Source organism: Bactrocera dorsalis, chromosome 3 (assembly GCF_023373825.1).
Source record: "Bactrocera dorsalis isolate Fly_Bdor chromosome 3, ASM2337382v1, whole genome shotgun sequence".
Lineage (NCBI taxonomy): Eukaryota > Metazoa > Arthropoda > Insecta > Diptera > Tephritidae > Bactrocera > Bactrocera dorsalis.
This window is the reverse complement of record NC_064305.1, coordinates 73137662-73162885: the sequence shown is the minus strand read 5'-3', so window position 1 is coordinate 73162885 and position 25224 is coordinate 73137662. Positions and strand designations below refer to the sequence as shown.

Below are 25224 nucleotides of genomic sequence, written 5' to 3'. Positions count from 1 at the left end.
TTTTGTAGAATTCAACGTTATCTGCGGCTACAGAGTTTATTGCGAATATTGGCGAAAATATTATTTTCCATTTCTGAAGCTATATTTTTTGCCTTGTTTCACTTTTTCAGGAACTTCTGCAAGAATCGTCATTGTCCGCTGTTCCAGGGTCTGTTGTAAATCTTGATGAACTCGCCGCTGACCGTGTTTCAGGATCTGCTATTGGTTAATTTCTAGAAAGATTATCAGCTGTTATAGGATTTATGCTTCCATCCATTATCATTTACTTCGACACTTTTAGCAAGCATTTAGTGCTGGAAGTCTTATTTCCAGTGGAGTGTTTTGTTTAATTCCTTTGGGAATGAAATCTGGCTTTTTGAATAGCAAATAAATTTACCATCCCAGTTCAGCCCCAAGATAATTTTTACATAAAATACAAATGGGTTAAAAGATATATTTTTGAGCTGAACCGAAATCTGACCTCTTTATTTATAGTCTTAAGTTTAACTTGTTACATGGATCTTACTGATAATTGTACTAACTAGTGTGTTTACTTATTACTAGATGACTCCAGTGGGAAATGATGTAGTTATGTTTCTTTCACCGACGCTTCACGTTGCTTCACAAAAATGCTATATCTCATTAACTAATGGTTATAAATCAACTAACAGAAATCATATAGATGGTAGTAGTAGGTAATAATCTAGTATCATCCACAGTGAAGCGTGGACGGGTTCTCTAATAATATTATAAAATATACTTTCCTTAACTCGCGCAATAGTTAGCAAATTGCCTATCGAAGTTAGCCTATTACAGAACCTATTAGAATCAGACTACGCTGATGCAATGTTACCAAAGAATGTAGTGCATTCGTGCGCCAGCGACATCTGTTGCTCTAGATTTCCTATCATTCATATATAAAGGAAACATTTTCCGCTATTAAAATATACCAAACGCATCTTAAATCAGAGCCCTAACAATCGTACGTTGCTATCCTTAACAATTATAAATTTGAGCAAGTTACTTTTAACAGGAAGCTTTTAAAATTAAATGGTATAATTCCAACATGCAATTCGTAGGTATTTTCAAGTAATTATAGAGATGTGAGTCATGAGTCTACTAAATTCCCGCCTTATTAATTTTTCTCCGTACCAAGTTTACTAAATAATATAACAGATACCGTCAGCGATGACCTTATTCGATCCGAATGTAAAAATTCGTGAAATTTTTAGCATAAAACTGTTCGTAGATATTTTCGGCTTATTCTTAGATATTTCCATTTTTTCAATAGAAATGCAAAAATATGAGTTTAAGGAGTCTAAATGAAGCTAAACTATCGAAAAATCAATTAACTTGTTTTGATCCACCTTGTAACTTCTCCAATTGCAACTTTTCATACGCTCTTGCCATTTTATAGTCGAATTGTTGAAAATTTCTTTTACTAATGTTCAAGCGTCAAAGAGACAAAGAAGCGCTCAAAGCAATGAAAATATTGCTGCCAAGTGTTGTTGAAGTCGCTACTGAGACATTCTCAAGAATTGGGACTGTTTCGTTGCCGTGCTATTAACGATTTAGTCGACTCTACAAGTTTTCAGAAGCTCAGCATTTCTTGGTGTATTTTTTTAAATGGTATCTTGGCAAGTCATAAATATTTTGACTTTGACCTTTAAAGTCAATAGCGAAAAAACTTGAATTTTTCGAAGCAGATTTATCGGAATTAAGGATTACAGTAATGATAGTGTTTATTTTATTTTTTCATCAACATTTAATTTCATTCAAAAACACCTTCTTTTTTCTTTTCTCCCTTCTTTCAACTATTGATCTAAACAGTAAATAAATTTATTTACACAATTTTATATATTCTGGTATTTACTTACATAGATTTAATTTACATTGGACCTAAACTTTTTTCTGAAAAAAAAATTAAAAGTTCACACGTCTATCAACAAAAATATATTTTAAATTGGGAATAGTAGCGAGCATTCTTTCGCATAAAAATGCTAAAAGTATTATTGAATCAATTACGGTTGATCGGTAGACAATTAATTTAGAGTTTTAGAAAAAATTAAACACAAATATTTTTGCTTTTAAAGCAAATTAATTAATTGCCCGCCGCAAATAACTTCGTACATTCATAGGTATATGTATTTATACGAATATACATAACTGTTGAAAATAGGTAAATATATTATATAAAATATACATACATGTATGCGCTAATTTCTGCACAAAAATTCAATTAAATGAAGCTTTGGAAAAATAATATCAATTGCCACAGGATATTTGCATATAAACATGTTCAATGCAATTATATTTTGTGCTAGGATTCAACTCCATATCCACATATACATGCTAACCATCATATGTACATACCTATATACAAGAAATACACATTATATAAATATTTAATTTATTTTTTCATAAATGCCCGAAAACATATGAATATCCGCTTAGAGGCTTTTTTATATTTCCACTGAAACACATACATACATATGCTTTAATTCCATTTTGCATGACCTGTGCGCCAGTATTGAATTACTTGTTTGCCTTCCGATTAGTCAACCGATTCGCGTTTAGAATTAGTTTGACCTGAATTGTGTTTTTCGAAGGATAAAGACACATTCACATGCTTTATATATTTTGTATATGTTTCTGCAGAACTGTTGGCTGGTTAAAAAAATAAAAATAAATAAAAATGGAAATCAGCGAACCATTTTTAAAAAATAACGCCTCTTTAAATATCATTTATAACTTTTATCCAATAATCTTCTATTTGTTAAACACAGCTTTTGCGCGCATGATAAATTTTTGAATAAATGAAATGTGATATTTCCATGCTCCATAAATAACGATTTAGGATGAGGAGGTACACACATAAATATATTGAAGTCCATATCGATGGTAGTTGGATGTTTGTAGAATCGGAATTTGTAGAATTGGAAAAGCGATGCGCCAAATGTTGCTTCGTTTGCTAGCTGTTAGTATTAAATTCGAAATATCAAACTAAAGATGAATTCAAATTAAACAAAAAAGGCTTCGAATATTATTTCCGTGCAATTTCGTGAAATCGTAAGTAGAAATGGAATGCACTGCGTTAATTATTTGTGAGGAGTCTTGCTAGATAAAACATACACTACACCACGATGAATTTATACTCGAATTTTTTATTTAACAATTCGTATTATATTCCCTATTCCCGGTTAAGTTGGTTTAAAATGGATAAATCCATCTCTATGCTAAGATACTAACACTTTCAAAGAGGTGAATACAGTGGATGCCCTAAAGAAGTTTTTACCCACGAACACATCAAAAAAGTCCACAAAATAATTTTGGATGGCCGTAAAATGAAGTTGTTCGAGATAACGGATACTCCAAAGATATCAACTGAATGTACACAACATATCATTCACGAATATTTGGGTATAAGAAAGTTCTGTGTAAAGTGAGTGCCACGCGAACTCACTTTTGACTACAAATAATGACGAGTTGATGATTCGGAGCAGTGTTTGGAAATGTTCAAGCATAAAAAGCTCAAGTTTTTCCATTGACATGTGACAATGGCTGAAACATGGTTTCATCATTTCACTCGCAAGTCCAATCGACAGTCAACCGAGTGAACTGCATGCGATGAAGCTGCTTCGAAGCATAGAAGAACACAACTGTTGGCTGGCAAGTTTATGGCGTCTATATTTGGGATGTTTGATTAATTTTGATTAATTGACTTGAGAAAAGGAAGAACAATCAATAACGATTTTAACATAGCTTTATTGGACCAAAACCTTGCACAGTGTTGCAAGTCAGTGAAAACGATAACAGGAATCCATGAATCGGCCTTCGAACCGCTTCACAGTGTGTCGTTTAATACAATCTATTGTTACAAAAATATTTTAGTTTGAAATTTAATTGTTTTGGTCGTGTTGATTAATGATTTTAAGTTTCATTGAAAAATTAATATATTTTTTTTAGATTTACGAATAGAAAACAAAAAATTGTGTAAGAAATATATTTAATTATTTTTTTAAATTTCAAAACATACAATAACATTTACTTGGATGTATAAAATACGTACTAATACATAAGTCCATTACATTACAACTATTGAAAACGCGATGATTAGTAAGGGAATTTTTACCAACAGACCTAATAATAACAGTAATGTAAAAATAACAATAACACACAACAACAAAATGTTTAATATTATATACTATATCATTACTCATTGAATGACTCATCATCACTGTTAGATTCATCTGAATGAGATACTAGATAATCTTTATCGTCATGGTCACATGACGTGGTACTTTTGATGGTATTGAAGGCGGGATAATTAAATTTAGAACTTCCTCCGGTAATTTATCTGTTCTCTTTCTAAGAACTTCTCTGAGTGAGTTGATTACCGGATCGGATGTTATTAAAAGCATATGTAGTAAATCTATATTACGTTTTACCAAAATTTGAGAACCGCGATTATCACAAAGTGTTGGAAGAAATTGAGATACTTCTTCCAAAACCTTGTTAGTTTCTGATATAGTAAAATCAGTTGTTTCCTTTTTAAAAAATAAGCTTAATTGGGCGACAATAGAGTGTGGACGAAGGCCGCGGATTTTGCCATAAAATATTTTGGCTGGCATCGTCACTCAATCTCAATGGGACAATAGCAAAAACAAACATATACTCATCAGTAGCATCGCAGTTCTCAAATTTCTGTTTATAAGCGCTATGGCCGGAGCTTCCGTCACATCCCCATTTGCTGATTAGTGTGAATGACGACTTAGAAGATATATTTGCTTTAAAAACTTCACATTGCGCTTCAATTAAACGTTTAGCGGTTTTATCCAAAATGCGTTGAAGTATAATTTCGGCGCGCGTTTCTGTTACCAAGATATGCTCATCTGCAGGGTAACACAAATTTTTAGACTTACGTAAACTAAAATAGGATAGAAAAACTTTATGTCCCGCCTTCAATGACCATTTACGCGTCTGTTTACAGGAGTAACTTGTGCACTTAGAATCCACATAATAAGCTAATGCCTCATCACTTGCCAATTGCCTGCCTTCGCATGTGGTATTACCATACTTCTTTTTTCTGTAGATTTCAAACTTTAATCGAAGTAGCTATGCTTCTATTACCCTCAAAGCGATTTGCTACTTCCGCGGCTCCTGTCAACTCGATGGCACTTCGCGATTCTAGTAAGTCTTCGACCCTTGGTTTTTTCGTTTTAAAAGACGACTCTTCAAAATTTTTTTTTGGCCTACCTTCAGGTCGATTGCTTCCAGTTGATGAGGTAGGGCAGGGATGTTCCATTTATAGGTAAAATTGTAAATCTGCTCCTTCTAACCAACTGCCATTTTTGTTTAAAAAACGTTCAATCATCATATTTGTTTCAGTCCATTTTTTCGAAAATTTTGACGAAACACTCGAAATTTTTCTTCTTCTGTGTATCAGGCGTTACTTCTGTAGCACTAAATTTTGTGAAAACATAATTAACTAATCGGGAATTTCGTTCTATTTCATATTTTCGCCATTCTTCAAATAACTCCATTTTTGAAATAGAGCAAACTCGATCTGAAAAAAAAATAATTAAAAATTATGGGGGAAAGATGGGGTACTCGATCAAAGGTCATTGTATAGCTTAAGGTTGCCGTTATACAATATTCAAACATTAGCTTGGATATATGTGGATAAAAAAAGTTGCATACGTTTAAAACTTGAAAATAAAAAGAACACAAACATTTTTATATGAATTTTCAAAACCCCGTACAACGTATTAACTAAACGCAAACCAAGTATTAAATTGCATAAAATATACATACATACCTTCTAAATTATATTCCATTTCATTAACAGTCGTGTTTTCCTTTCCAAACCTTGTTAAATCACTATTTATATTGTATTTTTTATTTAAATTGAAAACATAAAAATGATAACAGCGTATCACTTCGATTAAACTTGTTGTAGTTAACCGTATTAGAATATTTTGCACAATTCTTACTTAAAATTGTGACATATCAAGGGTTGTTATAATCAGAGTACTGTCAATTATTTGATTGTTTACATTGACTTTTGTCCGCCTACAATGATCCAGGCGAATCACTGTGCGCTTCCGCGTTCACAGTCTTCTCCAGATGCAGACTTCAGCAACTATTTTCTGTTCTCAGATCGGAAAAATAATGCTCGTTGGTAAGACATTTTCGTCTTGTGAAGAGATGATCGCCGAAACTGAGGCCTACTTTAAAACATAAAGCAAAATGTCTTTATTATAGGTTAGAGGATCGCTATAATCAGTGTGTCACCCTTGAAGATAACTATGTTGAATGAAAAAAACGTATTTTGCCCAAAAAATGTGCCTTTACTATTGTAGATGTGAAATCGAAAAAACTTCGACAAGCCAAAAATTACTGAAATGTTAGATAAATTTAATTTTTTTTTCAAAACGAAGCTATATTAAAAATTTTCGATATTTTTTGTCCTTAAGTCATTGTAAGATATCTTCTCAGTCTAATATCATGCCTTTAATATCAGCAAAAAAACATTTTATTTCTAAATTTTCCTGTTTTTATATGAAAAATTAATATAAAATTAAAAGCCAAATTAATTTTTTAATGCTTTCTTAATTTTTACTTACTTACAGTGCACTAAATGGAAACGAATGGCTGTTTATATTCAATACTTCGAAATTCAACTCCAAAATAAACCCAAAGATATACAAAATTTAAATAATTGAAAAGAAAGCCAACTCTACTTGAAAGCCGGAACCTCAAAGAAGATAGAAAATGAGTCAATAAACTAAATCCACCAGCTGAAAATGGTGTAAATACGAAAGTAAACTGGTGTACATACAGTGAAGTTACCAGCGGAAACGGAAACTGAGGTCAAGCGAAAGATTGAAAGATACCTTATAAATAAATAATGCTAAAAGTACTTATACATATGTATAAAGGCACATAAATCACAAGGTATGTAAGACATCCCGCGCTGTACACTGCTATAAACCGTTAGATGTGCATACCCACCTTTTGATAAGTATTCGAGGCAAGCTAGTACTCTAAAAGAATATATGTGTATGTATCTGCATAGCCACAGCCGCTGCTCCTTTGTCTCTATTTAGTTGAAGCGGTGACCTTAACACTTGCCACACTAACCAATGCTAATGAATCAGCGACAACAACAACAACACGGAAAACAATTGCACAATCTGCACCCAAAAACCAACAACTCGTTGTAGCTTCAACAACGAATAACTAAACAAAGGCTAGCGGTGTAACAACAATGAATGTAATCGCCAAGGTCCAACAATTCGCACAGACATTAGCAGTAGTTGGCTTCACCAGCGTCACTGCAGCGGCCACTCATGCGACGGCACACAATCCGAGGACGGATAATTTACTAGCCGCAGCCGCAGCAGAAACAACTCGTTCCACTTTAACGCTAGCTGCCAGAATGTTGGCTGGCTTACCGACATCCGCCTCCGACATTGCTGACTCAGCGATAACGGATATGGCGGCGGTGGACAGCACGAGCAGCAATGAAAGTGCTGAGGGTGAGGGTGTGGCCGACGCAGAGCCGGATGCGTTGGACGTGTTGCGAGATGAATGTTATAAACGCTTGAATGAAACCGCGACACAGTTTACAGCAGGTGAGTGGAATTGTGGGTGTGGGTGAAGGTGTGGTGTGTATGGGCGAATCCTTTGTTTAAATGCGTGCGAAAAGTGGTCTTAAAATAGGTTAAAATAACGGATATTAACATGGTAAAAAGCCATTATCCCCTAGAATATAATTTCTAATTACATTAGGAGTTGAATTAGACTGACGAAGCGAAATTGCATTTTAAATAAATATAGAATAATGTATTAAAATAATTGTATCTTTTATGACATTTCATGTGTTAGGGAACTACGAGAAAAAGTCATAAATTGTTAGCAGTTTTTTAATTTTGCAGCTAATACCCTGCAGACTATGCAATTTAAGCCACTAAAACTACAAGTAATTTTGCTTTTCATACCATACCCTCTCATTGAAATGTTCAATACAATGTCTTTGAAGTTAGACCCGAACGGCTGAAACAATATTTCCTTGATTCAAAACGCTTTTACCCGTCATATATCAATGTTCTAGAATTTTGACTTGAAATCCGGGGTTCTTATACCTCACTAGAATATTGAATATGGCCACAAATCCAGTTAAAATTTTATCTAAGTTTTTTTTATTAGTAACAAGTAAGGAAGGGCTCAGTTCGGGTGTCACCGAACATTTTATACTCTCGCATGATAAACTGATAATCGAGATTTCATTATCCGTCATTTACATGTTTTTTATTTTGCTGTAATACTAATTAGATTAGTAGTTCCTGAGATATGGTTTTTGGTCCATAAGTGGGCGACGCCACGCCCATTTTCAAGCCTGGGTGCAGTTTCCTTCTGCCATTTCTTCCGTAAAATTTAGTGTTTCTGACGTTGTTTGTTAGTCGGTTAACGCACTTTTAGTGATTTTCAACATAACCTGTATGGGAGGTGGGCGTGGTTATTATCCGATTTCTTCCATTTTTAAACTGTATATGGAAATGCCTGAAGGAAACGACTGTGTAGAGTTTAGTTGACATAGCTATAGAAGTTTCCGAGATATATACAAACAACTTAGTAGGGGGCGGGGCCACGCCCACTTCTCCAAAAAAAAATTAGATCCAAATGTGCCCCTCCCGATTTTGCCCATCTTCGAACTTAACCTTCTTATGGAGCCAAGAAATGCATGTACCAAGTTTCATCATGATATTTCAATTTTTACTCAAGTTACAGCTTGCACGGACGGACGGACAGACAGACATCCGGATTTCAACTCTACTCGTCACCCTGATCATTTTGGTATATATAACCAGATATAGGGTTAGTCTTTTAGTTTTAGGACTTACAAACAACCGTTGTGTGAACAAAACTATAATACTCTCCCTAGCAACTTTGTTGCGAGAGTATAAAAAGGAGTGATTTTATCCGTTTTTGGCATCAAATCTGAACTCCAATAATTTTTTCTGATATTATACATTCCTCAATAACCATCATAAATTCAACCAGAACATCGATAACTGTAAGTTTATGCATATAAGGTCAAGGAATGGTGTTTGCCAATACTCTATTTAATATTCATATTCCATGTATTCCATATAGGGATTGATATACATAGATGTTTGTTAAAAGGACGAAAATTATACAAAGGGTATATCAGGTTAAGGTTAATTCATGATGCACCTCTTTTTTGTATGATATCTTAAATATATGGGTTAGTTTCGGTTACATCAGCCACCTAGGTCCCGCAGCAAGATGGGGATGTCCTATGTTAAACCAGTTGCAATAATCGGACATTCGGAGAGGAAGTGTAGATATGCTTATATCCCAACTTCTTCCAAACAACTACAATCACTGAAAGTTGTACCGTGCTGAGAGCGGAGTTCTCTAAACCTCTTACAATTTACTCTGGGTGAGAAAGACTGCTGAAAGTTGACCTTGCTGAGTTGATTTAAGGCACAACCGTTCAGCATTGAAGCACAAGAAGCCAGACAGAGCTCTTTTCCGTTCCCATTCCACTGTTATTAAAACTAAAGTACCTGTTCAAGCTTATCAGCCTTGATATCTCACATATCGAGCGATAGATCTTGATTAAGATCGTCCGGATATATTCATATTCGGTATAAGACGTCCTTTTTTTTGGTCCATCATATTTGTTAATACCGCCCATATTCAGTGCACTTGACAAATTCAACTCTTGCTAAATTGTCAGTATTGACAATTTATTATGGTTTTTCTATTGTGTGTCGTAACTGAAATTCTTTTTTCTTGATAAATTGTCAAGATGTCAAATTACTTTCTTCTAATCAAACATACGTTTATCTGGTTTTTGCTAGAAGGTGATCGCTTTTACTTTTATTTATATTTTTTGGTTAGATGAAGAAGAAAATTATGAAAACTTGGGTCGCGGACATTACTTAAATTGGAGAGAACCATTTTCGTGCAGTGATACGTCTTAGCAAAGTTTTCGTCCTTACTGTCTTTTAGATGACGATATATTAGGTAGAACCAAAATAATTAATTTTTTCCCATGGATAACCGGATACTACCTATCTATCTACCCTAATACCTAAGATAAATAAGTTTAATTATGCAAGTATTAATATAGATCTATAAAATTCGAAAAAAATATATTCCTAACCTAAATTGTACTAAGCCCACTAAATTTAAAAAAGCTGCTCCAGGCAATATTTGCCAAATCTGCAATGTCATGAACGAGATTAAAATGAAAATGCCAAAATAAACAAATTACAAAATTAAAATTTGCACAAAAACCTTTAGTACCAAGGCAAGCCAGATTTATTATGAATTAGCATTTTGCAAAACAAACAGCATTGTGTACAGAGCGATATTTTTGCAACCGCAAAAAAAGTGAAAAGCATAACAAACAACTAAAAATATGAAACAAAGTTTGAATTTTTTCACCACGTGTCAAAACAAAAGGCAACGCACACACACACAGAATGATATGCCTTGACAATGTGTCTAACTCTGGCTAATTTTTTGGGCTTCAACCAACACACTCACATTTATGAAAAAATACGACACAATAACGAGCAACGAAAAAGCAAAAATTTAGAAACAAGCACACACATAACCACATATGTATTTTTATATGTATATTTGTATATGATTGTACATATTTATATAAACTTTTCACTTTGCTTTGCTATTCATATTTTCTCACTTTTCTTGTACTTGCACCCAGGTGAATCTTACTGTGCTGGCACATTTGATGGTTGGCTCTGTTGGCCGGATACTGCCGCCGGCACTTCCGCCTATGAACGCTGCCCGGAATTCATAACCGGCTTCGATCCGACAAGTAAGTTTGAAAACATCAAAGAAATATTTACAACGAGAAAAACACTTTTTGTAATATATATTGCATATATGTAACTGTGTGGGTTTTTGTGTGCCACTTTGCGTCAGTAGGAAATTGCACAAATGAAAGAGGAAAAAGGAAACTGCCAGCTGGCAGCTTAACCTTAACCGATTGCACGCTTAAAGCGGGTCATATAAAACTGTCAACAGCAATTTAAACGAGCGTCAATACACACACGCATACATTCATACATTTAATATATACCTGTTCATACATGCTTGCATACTCTAGGGCGTATTTCGTTCGCCCACCGCCACTTGCGCTCGCATGAGCGTTTGATATTATATTTTGTCTCCTTTTTTTGCTTGTGCGCTTTGTGCTTTTGCTTTTATCCGCTGAGACGCACATTAAATTGAAATGAAAACTCAACCGCCAACAGCAGACAGTCATGTGGAAGGAAAACATAAACAGCTAACCAATACGCAAAGGATCAGCCAACAACAACAATAAGTTTTACTTCTTTTTCATTTTATTTGTAAGAAAAGTAGAAAGTAGCAGTAGAAAATTGCACAAAACGTAAATGCTAATACTTAAATGCTGCAATAGGCAGGCTTAGCATGCTGAGGAAACCAATACCAATGCTACCTAAAGTAGCCCCAAACAAATCCGCATAACAAATCCGCAATGACAGAAAGACCTTCTTAGGCAATAGCGTGTAATTGTTTGAAATAAATTCAGATTTCTCTATTGAGTAGGGTGCTTTGCCTGCAGCTTAACCTCAGCAATCTACATTTACATATTCCCACATACTTACTTGTATGTAACATTTTATCCTACTCAACTGCACTGTGTGAGTTACCTTTACTGGTGGTAGTATATTTTATCCAAATGCAGACCAACATTCAATGCGTTTTGCTAAACAGCAATTGCTTTAGCCTTTTACTATTTTTAGCCAAATTGGAGCTCACATCTAAAGCCGATTTATTGCTTTTCTATTTCTTTTATGTATGCCATTTCAAGTTGATTAATTCGATTTTGAAATGATATGCGTACTCGGCTTTCGGCTCAAGTTAATCCACTCCAGTCTGTGTAATTAATTTGATTTATTTTTGTTGATTGGCAAAAGTATTATATGTTCCTAGGCATTTATATTGCTCTTTCGTTGCTTTAACGGTAAGAAAGGCATACTTATGCTCTTCCTGTGATTCTTGTACTAAAAATTCAATCAGATTGTGTATTGTAATTTCTAAAAATAACATGAAAGTTTTGAAATCAATTTGAGAACAGCCATCTTACTTTCCTTTAATGTCTGAGTTTTTATCGTTTATATTAAAAGCGAGTCATATACAACGAACTGGCCCGCCAAACCCTCTTTGTACTTTGCAAAAGATTGTGTAGATTAGCCACTGTCATTATTTTGGGTTTCCTTTTTTCGTATTTTAGCGGTCATTAGGGCCCATACGCTCTCCATCGGATTGTGATTCAGCCTATTTTGTGGTTAATCTAATGGAATAATACCCAAATGTTATCCATGAAGTGAGAAAATGAACAAATTAACTGAAAAAAACGGTATTAAATAATCTTCATTATGTATGTAACTTACCGAGCGCAAGAGCAAAGTGTAGAATTCCTTATATACATGGGTAGTAAATGTTGCCGAGAATGATAAGCCGATTATAACGGGTGGGCCATATAAAATTTGAAATTTCGAAGATAGATTGAGTGAAGCGTTTGCTGTATGCCACGTAGCGCCGTCCTGCTGGAACCAAATGTTGTCCAAGTCTTCCTCTTCAATTTGCTTGAAGAAAAACTGGGTTAACATTGCGCGATATCGCTCATCACGGCGAACGGCAGTCCCTTCTTCATTTTCGAAGAAAAATGGGCCGATGATTCCACCAGACCAAAATCCACACCATACAGTGATTCGTGCTGGGTGCATTGGCTTCTCGACGATTACGTGCGGGTTTTCTGTGCCCCAAATGCGACAATTCTGCTTGTTAACGTAACCATCGAGGTGGAAATGAGCCTCGTCCGAAAAGATGATTTTTCGGTAAAATTGACCATCCTCGATCAAACGATCTTCTGCCCAATCTGCGAACTGTAGATGTCTTTTTTCTGGTTAATAGTGACCCATCTCATTTTTTAGACTTTTTACTGAATATCTGTCACTTTCCAATGGTATTTGATGTTTCCAATGTCGAAATATAGATAATTCAAATTTAAAACGTTAGATGACCCACCCTATATCAAACACTTTTCAATACTACGATAGTTTTGAAGTTCAATTTAAAGTTTTCTTCAAATTTTGGCTCATTTCATCGATTACACTTTCAATAGCACTAAATTTCTTTCCAGCGAATATTTCTTTTGAAATCTATCTTTTTTTTTCAAAAATTTCTTTATTTGTTGGATCTGCTCTTTTTTAAGCTTAACTATAAGGTTTCAAGTCTTAAGTCAATTTAACTGATGAGATCTATGAACAAAGAGGAGTCGATAGCTCAAATTTGGAGAAAATAATAGTTGCGAGAGACACTCGAAAATTTTTCCATCATTTTCTTCGACTTAAAACATGACTCATTATCCCTCTAAAGAGTTTAAAATGCTTCAGACCTCATTCTACTATTCTAACTGCTATTTTCAGTGTTACCAAGTTTTGTTTTGCTCGTTTTAGATCAGCTTTTTTTCTCAAAAGTGAAAATACAAAGATGTATACTGTTAATTTCTTAAAAAAACTTAAGGCTATCTATAATAGGACGGGAATAATGAGTGACTTTACATACCATTAGATTTGGTTTGATTCAATAGGTTAACGTGACCTTTAAAGAGATTACACATATCCATATACTTAACTATAATAAAAAAGAATATAATAGAAAATCTCATAACTCTCAAAATTCAAAAACAAAAAATTGTTTTCCACACATTCTCTATGGATTTAAAGTCCTCGTCACATATTTTGACGAACTGCATCTCAAGCCCCACTTTGCTTTCAATCATTAGTTACAAAACCTTACATAACACGACCAACCACACGCTAAATTACAAATATTTATTTAATGAAAACTGTAACCGTGTTAACGAATAGCAGAAACGTGATATTTATAAATGACAAATACTAATAAAAAATGCCAACCGAGCTCGTAAAGCAAAACCAAAAACAGCTGCACAAACAAAAATAAGCGAAATGCTCATGACACATACTAAGTAATATGTGGTATATGCTTATGTGAAGCTAGAAATAAAACCAGCGCAAGAGTGTGCCAACTAGAGCTTTAAACGACAAGTAATGAGCGAGCAAACAAGAACCACAAGCAGATTCACCAACAGCAGCACTAACACCAGCGACTTGAAATGATATTTAACACATGAGCCAGAGGAACAGGAACACAACCAACCAAATAAAAATGGTTGCAGAACAAATATAACGGCACATATACATACAAAAAGCAAATAAATTGGATGGCAACTCACCGAATAACCAAGTCAAACAAGCATTTGGCTCAATAACTTAGCAAGCCATATTTTATCACCCACAGGCTAACATCGCACTCAACCGCAGCTTCATCATCCTTTATGCGCCGTTTTCACGGTGCCGAATGCTCAGGCGCTCAAATTTCTATTTATCTTTTTGTTTTGTGAAACAAGTCAAATTGATAACACGCGAAATGCTATCGGTCTGCATATATATAACCATATAAGTATATATATACCACAGTAGCTCGTGTTGAACGAGCATGCTTGTAAGATATATGACTGCATGGTACCACAGGCGAGCATGCCACAATGCCTAATTGGCAAACATTTCGCAGCGTGTTAGCCTCCCGCTATGTTTCAAGCGCCACAGGTCACAGCATGCAAAGTCTGCTATAGCATATACCTATTTATGTCGTGGGCAGATTAAATCAAATATGTTCAAATCAAGTGAGGAAGTTCAAGTTTATGAGGAAGCCAGATCCTCAAATCCACGCTCACATTTGTTCTCTACGCATCCTTCAGAGCAAATATATTGACTCCAGTTTTATATAGAGCTGTTTTAGATATTTTTGGACCTAATAATTATTGCCGTATGCTACTTCAAGATCTTTTAAATAGCGTAATTTATGAATAGAACTTGGCAAATATAGCTTTAAGTCCCCCCTTTCATAACCAATGACTGCTTAAGAAGGAATAAAACGTTTATAAGGGGTTATATTCACATCCGAACTTCAAAAATTTTTTTGTTTTTTGGTATATACCATATGTCATTTATATAATATATATATATTTGAGACTGTTCTCTGATGTTAAACCTGCAAATAGTTTCGGATATATGAATGTTTGTAAGGATTTTTTTACTTGGTTTAATCGGCTCTCATAACATTAAACGTATTTTTCACGAAACACCGTTTCCAGAGTAGGAAATTTTCTCCGAAACGGTTGGAGTGTTCCACTTGAATTTTACACTCGACCTTCGTAGACGTATTTGACAGGTAGTTTTTGAAGGAATAAGATTTATAATACAAATTTTGATATTTTAAGCCTCTCTAAAAGGTATATTTCACAAAACACGACTTTTTTGTGAAGCCATTTTTTTTGGCAAAAATCAAAATTTTGACTAGTCCTTCGATCAATAACTGTATTCATCTGTATTTATAATATTTTTTGGGTTTGGTATAATTTTTAGCAAAAAGCTATTTCTAACACCAAAAATCACTTTTTGAAGATGCTTCTGCACCCTTCATAAAAAAAAATAGTTTCTTACTTAAGACTTGATTTTGATCGGTGTATTTGTATGACAGCTATACCTTAAAAAATTCCAAACTTCGTGAAGATGTCGTGTCAAATCGAAGAGTTTTCTAATACGATTTGATTTGAACGGTAGTTTGTATGATCGGATATCGGGGGTGCCGACAAATGAGCAGTTTCGGAGGTAGGAAAATACTTTTCTAAAATTTTAGATCTTTATCTCAAAAGAATATATACTGATAGACGGACAGAACGGCATGGATACACAAAATTAGCTCATTATGCTAATCATTTATGACTATATATGTATGTATGTATATAGACATTATCATGAAGCACTTGAAGCACTTTTTGTAATATACAACACAGAACAGGTTCCTAGATACTAGCTAATGTAATGGATAGCTATAAACTTTTCTAGCAGCATTTCCAGAAGCCTTCGCCACTGCCTTAGCACCCACAATGAAACACTTGTTCTCATCTACCTTGTAATATTCACTTTCCTAAAAATAAAAGTACTAAATTTAGTTTACTGGGTTTTTACACCCACTTACAAACTTATTTACTTAAGTAAAGCAGTGTATGTACTTTTTCCGTTGTGTTTTTAGTTCCATTTTCGGTTGCTTTTTTCGCTTCTCTCGTGTACGTGACGTTTACATGTTACCATTAGCAATGTGTTTTTATGCTTACCATACTTACTTGCTGTACATGTGAGAACATGCATACATATATAGATAAGTATAGAGACAAGAGAAAGTACACTTTCACTCTGAAAGCAGACATATAAATTCACTATAAAAATACGCTGCATACTTACAGGCTTTATAGCTTGTGACAGCAACACTTACAACTGCTAAATTATTTAAATTTAAAGTGTTTAATGAATGAAGTTAACATTTCTTATGCATAGTTACTTTTGGAGGAAATTTCTTTTTACTTAAAAATATATGTACTTAATTTTCAAATGTGATACGAAATCTGAATTAAAGAAATTCTTATTTATCAATTAAGTAAAGTGGTGAAATGTAAAAAGGAAAAACGCAATCAGGCTTAAAATTCTTGATTGGATTAATTAAGCTAAAATTTTAGTAAATATTCCAGATATTTTTAGCTGGAACATTAAATTCAGTACTAATAAAATTTTCACCATACAAAATTAGATTGCAAGCCACTTTTTAGACAAGCTTAAATGAATAACGATAACGTTAATCGATGTTTAAACTTTAAATTCAATATTTATAAAAAACGGTTATTTACCATTTTTTAATTAACGAATATAGTTATAAACCAAATACTATACATTAGTTTAAATATGAAAGAAAGCTTATAAAGTTCCATGTTAAATACTCTAAACTAACGATGCCTTCTGAAATAGCTATTATCTCTTAATCCAATATCCTATTATGACGATGCCGTAGAGAACATTCTTTTAACAATGCGAACATTCAGTATTCTAAATAAAGTACTTTGCATAAACAAATTTTCTGTACTTGCTTAACTTGAATCTTACACAATACTCTAAATTTGAATTAAGTTGATATTACATTACTGCAAGTGGAAAAAACATCGAAGTGTACACATACAAGTGCACTAGAAATGAGCAAAATTTAGTTCACTACTACATATCTGCTTTAATTGAGTGGAAGAATAAGCCAATGTTAAGGAGGCAAGTGCCAAAGAACAAACAAAATTTTGCCGACATTTCGTAGAGACACTTAAACACACATTATCCGGTCTACATAAAGATTATACTGAAACATTTGGCCCAAGAGCCGAGCATAACCGTCAAGAACACAGATGGAATTAAAGTGATTTGGTTATTTATGAAAGGATTAAATGGCGCAGCATACTAAGGCCTACTAACTGTACACAAAGGACAATATAAAATTACGTTACGTATACGACATGTCGTCTGCTAATGGAGTCTCCCGTATGTACAAACACATATCGTTCATTCAACAATAGTGTTGAGTGCGAAAGGACAGACTGAAATTAGATATTCGGCTGTCTGTAATGACTGGCGAAGAGTGCGCGTCTGCCAATGCGTTTACTCAAACACACTCACACAAGCATACATAACAGGCTTACATTCTGTATCAAATCGACAGTGTCTGTTAATACGCAATGCGGTTTATTTGCGGTGATGGTTACGCAATTTTAAGCGAAAAGCCCATCAACATGTAAACACTATATGCCGGCTGTGTTGGAGGAAAGCGGTAAACTGCTAAAAATAGACCAAACCGTAGAAATACCTTTCTACATCCGACTACACAACTTTAAGTGCTTGAATTGCCAACCCTCCGTCCACTTCTTAAGCGCATTAGTGTAGTGCTGGCCATACTTTTCACTAAAGTCTCACACCAGTAGCGTGGAATGAGTGCAAAAAGAATTTGGGTTACAATTTAAGTAGTGCTTGGCTACCCAAAACTTGCCACGCACCCCTCTTCCAGTGTTGACTAATATTACGCGTGGTGTTAACACTGTCCTTTGGCTAACACTTGCCACTTGGTTGGCTGACTGGCTCGTCGCGGCTCGGCAATTTAACTAACATGGCGCTCACTCCCTCTGACTCTTGGCCCCCTGTGTCTGTGCGTGCTTGAGTGCTGCTTTGGCGAAGGCGGCGCTGTTTTCGCTAGTTTTTTATTTTATGTGAAAAATTATTTTCGCTTTTTGTAGGCCAACTGACTGCGCTAGCTAGTGGCTGGTTCATTATGATTGAAAGCGAGGAAGCATATTTATTAAAGCAGCTTAACTACACTAAATATATACGTGCTTTGTTTTGAAGGCTGGTCGTGTCTGCCAGCAGCACGTGTGTGTGCTTTTTCTGTGTTTCCTGCGGTTTCAATTGCGGTCTTTCGGTTTCTATTTCGTTGAGCTGCGCTCGTGTTTGTATTTGTAAACTTTAATGCTGCACGACTTTGGGCTTATACTCATACCTTTTGTTTTCTCTTTGCAGTTAGTTTTTTCTGTTTGTTGTTGGGGGAAATAGAAAAACGTAGACGCTCTTCCGATGCGGTGCGGTTACTTTTATTGCATTCTGTGGTCAACTTGGGTTCGTTGCCAGGAGGCTTTGGTGGCGGTTGACTTTGCTTTGATTTTCTTTTTTTATGCTGGATAGTCGCCAGTATACCATTTTTGTTGTTCTTTTATGCAAGTGTAACATGTTGTTACGGGTATTTTAACTGGTTTCTAGTATAATTTTGAGTTATAGTTTCAGTTCTCGCTGTTTGGCAGAAATTGAATCTCATATTTGACTAGGAGAAAGCCCACTGTTTATACTTTATAAAATACTTATTATAAAAACTTTTCTATTAACTCTAAGTTGTTCCTGTGTCATTTACTACACCATTTTATATTCTGTTTTGTATTTTTTTTGTGAACTCATCGTTTGCGTTCTAAAACTGTTGCTTTTTATTACACTATATTTTTGCATAGACTGTGCCTTACAAATGCGGTCTATAGTAAGTTCTAATAATGCTGAATCGTAATCGGATTTTTTCCTTTACCAATATGCTTTAGGCATTGAAGGGATGAGCTCAAGCAGCAGTATAAGAGCTCCTTGCATTAATACCAAACCACAACAAGCGATTAGTTTAGAAGGCAATAATCTCTTAATGTTGCCACATGAAAGGTTTCCCTAACGAAATTCATATAATAAATTTAGCAAAAAAAGAAAGTGATTTCGTGTAATTTAATACTTTCTGCAATGAGGTAGATACTGAAGCTTGGAATAAAACTAAGGTTTAAGCTTCTTACATAAATTGTAAAAAAAATCGTACATCCTTTTTAGCTGAGTTACTCGTTCCACTTAAAACAATTTTCAGCCACAGTCGAATTTTTCATTTCCTTACTTTTCATTTTCTTTCCTTTGTATTATACCCACTAGTTATTTACAGCCACTTGAGCATTTGGGATGCGGTTGGCTAACTTGTGCGCTCCTGCTGCTTGCTCTTTAAAACAAGCACAAGCATTTTTTTGCTACTCACATTGATTTTCTTCGTTTTTGCTAAGCTCCTTTATCGACATGTAACCATAAAATCCCAGTCGCGTGCAGCATATAAAATCATCTCGGGGGTGTCGTTTCGTCCGTGTCATGGGTGTAATTGTGGCAACACTTGCAGTGTGAGCTCTGGTAGCCTGCGCGATTTCGTTTTTTCAGCGCAAATTTTGCAAAAGTGTTCCTTCATATTTGTTTCAACAGTTCGGTTATCTTCAGCGTGCGCGCACGATCGATTTTCTAAACACTTAACCCCGTTATTTCAGTGCAGTCATTAGTTTTTATGGCACATCCTGTCAACGGATGCTTTTCAAATGCGGTTTTATTTTTTTTGCACTCCTCTCCCTGCAGTTCTTCTATTCGTATCATGCTCGTGTTGCTCTGCTGCGAAATCCGTTCACTCGTCGACTTTTGAAACGCTTGCAACGTGATACCATTTTGGCACTCAATTTGGCCGTGTCGATAAGTGCTACTACATGAATTTACCGTTATTTGTAGCATACGAGCTAAATGGTCACTATTTGCGGTCAAACTGTTGGTTTTGTTTGAGCTAAATTCGTTTATGTGGAAACTTTGTGGCGAGTGAAACGATATGTTATGATTTAATAAGTAATATTCTTCCTGTTAGTTAACCATCCGCCACAGCTTTTGTGTTTGATTCGTATTATGGCAAGCTAAATTGGGTTATGAAGGGATAAAAATGTTTTTATATTATATGACTCATTTTACAGGCGCGTTGGCCACATCGACTCGTATCTTTCTGTAAGAGAATAACAGAATAACAGGGGTTATAATTCTCTTTTTATACCCTGAACATGAAGGAAGAGAAGGAAGCGTCGGTGCCTACATAAAGTATATATTTAAATGATCGTCTAAATCGAGCCATGTTCGTATATCTGCATATATACAAAGTAGGTCTTCAATATTTTGCTCATATTGGATCCACCGGTGTCGAAACACTACAAAATATAGATATCATACAACTAATTGGATCAGAAATTTGTGCGACCGAGATGTTTCAACCGAAAGATGGATAGTGTAAGAGAAAATGTCTTTATGTACCTACCACAACATCCTTCCCGCGACTTTAAAAAGTAGGAATTGCATAAGGCTAATAGATTCAACGTCGTGAATACACGAAAATAAAAAAAACATCTGCTCAATCCTATCTTAACAGGATTTTTGCAAGGTTGCCATTTTTGGAAAGCTCATCGGTTTTTCAGTTTCCGACGATTCCACTCCAAGTAACTGATACTACTGCTAGTGAGATTATGTACTCCGTGACTAGCTTTGACCTCGCTGTCAGGGAGTTTATGGCTCGTATAGCAGGTCTGATATCGGAGTACAGGCATAGCATCCTAAAAGAACCAGAACTTTGGAGAAGTATATCTGCTGCTACCTTGCGTGGCAAGTTCTGCTTGAATGATACTACAGCACCTGGCAGTTTGAAACAAAAGTTGACTGAGAGCTTCCTACTGAAGACTTCCTCTCCAACCATCCTTCTAAGCTTCGATCTATCCGTGCAAAACCTCATTCTTCCTTTTTCAAGCGAGTTCGCACTACCCATATATCTCTCGGAGGTAGATCCGCGAGGAAACTGACACTAAAGGAAGTGAAAGAGAATTTCGAAATGTCCCTCCCCGAAACTCTTAACGTATGCAGTTACCTGAAGTCTATGCTATATGTAATAAGAGTCACTCATTGAACGCTTTCCAGCAAACAAGTGTTCCAGTATTGGCTTAACCACAAAAAAACCAAAGCATAACTTTTGGTTAGAGATACCATAGCTTCCCAATTACAATAATATATGGCAACGAATACCTATCTAAACATTTAACTTCCATGATAACTTGATTTGATATCCAAGTACTTCAAATTATCGTCAGGATGAGGAGGTATCTCCAGGATTTAAGCTTTTAGTGTCATATCTCTAGGTATACTGCTTCTTTTGTGTAGGTATGTAAGCCTCCCCAGCTTTTTCAACCCAAACGAGTAGAGACTGAAATATTTTCCATTAACATGAGAGCTTTTTCTTTCTTCGCAATGATCGCCACCCTTACCTATATCCAATCATTGAGAATGTGGCCTAATCTAACACCACAGATCCGGTAGATGGGAGCCAACCAAATGCAAGAGTTTTCCATACCAGCACTAGATTCCGATCGTTCAGTTTATATAGCAGCTATTCGCTATAGTAAGCCGATCTAAACAATTTCTTCGGAGATTACATTGTTGTTTTAAATAATAACCTGTGCCAACTTTTGTGAAGATACATTGTCAAATGTGAAAGCTTTCCATATAAGAACTTGATTCCGATCGTTCAGTTTGTATGGCAGCTGTACGTTAAAGTGGTCCGATTCGGCAGTTCCAATAAAAGAGCAGCTTCTTGAAAAGAAAATTTTGTTTTCAAAATTTCAAAACGATGTCTTAAAAACTGAGGGACTAGTTCATATATATACTCACAGACGTACAGACGGACACCGCAAAATAGACTCAGCTCAACGTACAGATCATTTATGTTTCTAAATACTTTATAGGGAATCTGACGCTTCCTTATGTGTGTTACAGACTTCGTGGCAAACTTAATATACCATGTTAAGAGTATACAAATTATCTTCACAACTTCTAGAAAAACGAATTTAAAACTGAAAAAAAAACTGAAAATAAATGTTCGCCATTACCGTGCAATATCATTTATCCATATTCTATTGAGGGATAATAGTTTTAGGAACCAAATTATATTTTAAGCTAAAAAAAAATAGTTTTCTTGAAAATCATAGACTAGAGTCTTGATATTAAGTCTTATGTTTCGCATATACTTGCAAATTTATCTTTGTTTAATTCTTATTTAAGCTGCTTAAGAAAAAAGTACTTGAAGATCAAATTAATTTGTTACCTTCTCTCTATAAAGTTGCTTCTTTTGTCTCGTTTTCAACAAAGCTCTCAAGATTCGACCTACATATTCTTCAACTAAAACACTATGAAGAATTATACCAAAAATTCTAACAAAGATTCCTCGACGCTCAATTCAAAGTTTCCTAGGAAATATGGAATAACTATTCATTTCATTAAGCAGGAAAATGCATGCGCTCGCAAAATGCAATTAGTATTTGAACAGTGACAGCTTCAACTTCACTGTCAGCTATCTTCCAAAATTTATAATTCACTACACAATTAAATGAGAGCTATAATGCTTGCCTTTAATTGTACGTGCATATATATTTCAGCATCAAAATTTAATTAGAAACCGCAAAGTGAGTTGCCACGCTACGCTTGATGCAAAATTTTAACGAGAAATACAATAAAAGCGAACAAAACCAAAATTTCCAAAAGACACAGCCACAAACCGCTGAACAAGCATATTCATAGTAATTTTACACGCTATAATATTGCCACTTGCACACCTATGCAACTGCACACTGCATACTTATACATATGCGGTAACACACCCACAAAACAACGTGTTGGCTGTGGCGTATACGTAACATTCTGCTTGAATGCATTGACTGCAATATGGCACAAGCATGCGTTCACGCCTAAATGCACACAAAAAAGACACACAAATTTATGATGCATATAAACTTGAAAAGTTCAAAAGTGCCTGCAGAAGTTTTTATGGAAACTCAAAGTGCACGCAAAAGCAAAAACAATTTAATATTCATTAAAGCAATGAGTAACTATGCGGTGGCAGTTGGTTTCACCGGCGCTACAGAAAAATGCAATTACCTCATTTTCGCAATCATTAGCAGAATATAATATAAATACCATACTTTTAAACACCACTCACTACCCATATGCATATTTTATTTTCCGCAAATACATTTTTCTATATATTACATTTAATCATATGTGCTGCGTACAAATTACTTACATTTTTTATATGTGTATAATAAAAGATATGCTGCACTTAGCAAATACTCTCACAACAAACTCATTAAAATTTTATTCCACATTTTGTATTCTTCTTGCGCATCCGCACTCGTCTACACCACCGACAACATCATGCTGTTATCTGCCACACGTGCCATTCCGTTTGCCGCACACAGGATTTGCACATAAGGAATGCGGAAGCGACGGTGAGTGGTACAAACATCCGCTCACGAATAAGACCTGGTCCAATTACACGACCTGCATTAATTTCGATGATTTAGAGGTGAGTGGAATGTGGAAAAACATTATGAATATAAATCTAGAATTTTCTCAAATGAATTTATGTTTTATGCGGTAAGAGTACTTGCTTTTGTAGATGATATTAGTTTGTTATTATTTGCATTTAAATGTAATATTTAATATAGTGCTCGTTAATATACAAAATATGACAAGAAATTCTAATACAATCTGCTTTCAATAGAATAATATAAATAATAGATATACATATAAAATGCATTTATAGTATAACAAACAATTTATTTCCATATGCTAGCAATGAATTTTTGAAATTTTTTTTCTGCAATATCTTGTTGTCATATTTTTAATAAAATTCTAAAAAACATATATTTTTAATAAAAACTGTTTTGATAAATTTTTATTTTTTTTATTATTTTAGTGGAAGCACAGCATTAATCTCTTTTATAAGACTGGTTATGGCATATCCCTGATAGCGATACTCCTATCTCTCGCTATTTACACTTATTTCAAGTAAGTATTAGTGAAAACCAAATTCATATATAAATAATGAAACTTTTATGGAATATTATGAAATATTTTTATAATGATGCACTTTTTTTTCTTATACCCTTTTTTGAGCGTTGAAATTTTAAAAATTCATAACTCAAAAATTTTTCATACTAAGTAGAAAGAAAATAATACGTGTTCAGTATTTTGCCTCAAAAAGGACAAAAAAAAAAGTTTTTACGAATAAAATTTTTGTATATATATTTTAAATAAAATGGACCATATGAAAATTGTGTAATATTATAGCACTTTAAACTACCGATAAGTTCCAAAATAAAGAGCATTTCGAGGTTTCCCATTTTTTTAAAGAAAAACCGCAAAATCTGCAAATTTAATGGGGAATGTTTATTTATTATCAATCGAAAGAACATTATTTAGCATTTATATTTTGAAGATTATCTCTTTCGAATGTTGGTACAATTTTTGATGACTCGTTCGAGTATTTCGACTGGTAACTTGCAAATGACAAGCGTGATGTTTCCCTCCAAGACTTGAATTGAAGCATGATTGCCCGCATAGACTTTACACTTTACATATCCTTACAGAATAAAGTCTAACGGTATGATTTTACGCAATTTTAGTGGCCAATCCGCTGGTCCAAAACGTGAAATCTGCATATTCTCTCAATAAATCTACTGATTGCTGCGATGCGGTGGCCCCGTTTTTTTGAAACGAAATGTCACCGAGATCATGAGCTTCAATTTCAGGTATCAAATAGTCGGTTATCATGACGCGAAAACGGTCGCCATTGGCGGTTACGTTCTCAACGGCATTAATTTTGAAGAACTATCGACCACTGACACACCAAACGTCGGCCCACAAACCCCACCAAACCGTTGTTTTCCTTGGTGAAATGGCAGCTCTTGAATTCCTTCAGGTTGCTCTTGAACAAATATTTACTTTGGTTGAACTGCAGCTATAATGCCCTTTACAGGTGGATTTTTACATCATAAAGGTTTATAAAAAATCT

The 25224-nt window shown here is 34.7% G+C and overlaps 1 protein-coding gene across 1 annotated transcript in view; it reads left to right on the top strand.

Annotated features, from left to right (window-relative positions):
- The window catches only part of LOC105223372 (calcitonin gene-related peptide type 1 receptor), a 164383-nt gene that overhangs the window by 113175 nt on the left and 25984 nt on the right, over positions 1-25224 (top strand). The window contains 4 exon segments of the mRNA XM_049453228.1: positions 6612-7616; positions 10745-10858; positions 23627-23733; positions 24127-24218. Of these exon segments, the coding sequence (XP_049309185.1) occupies positions 7250-7616; positions 10745-10858; positions 23627-23733; positions 24127-24218 (680 nt within the window). The 5' untranslated portion in view covers positions 6612-7249.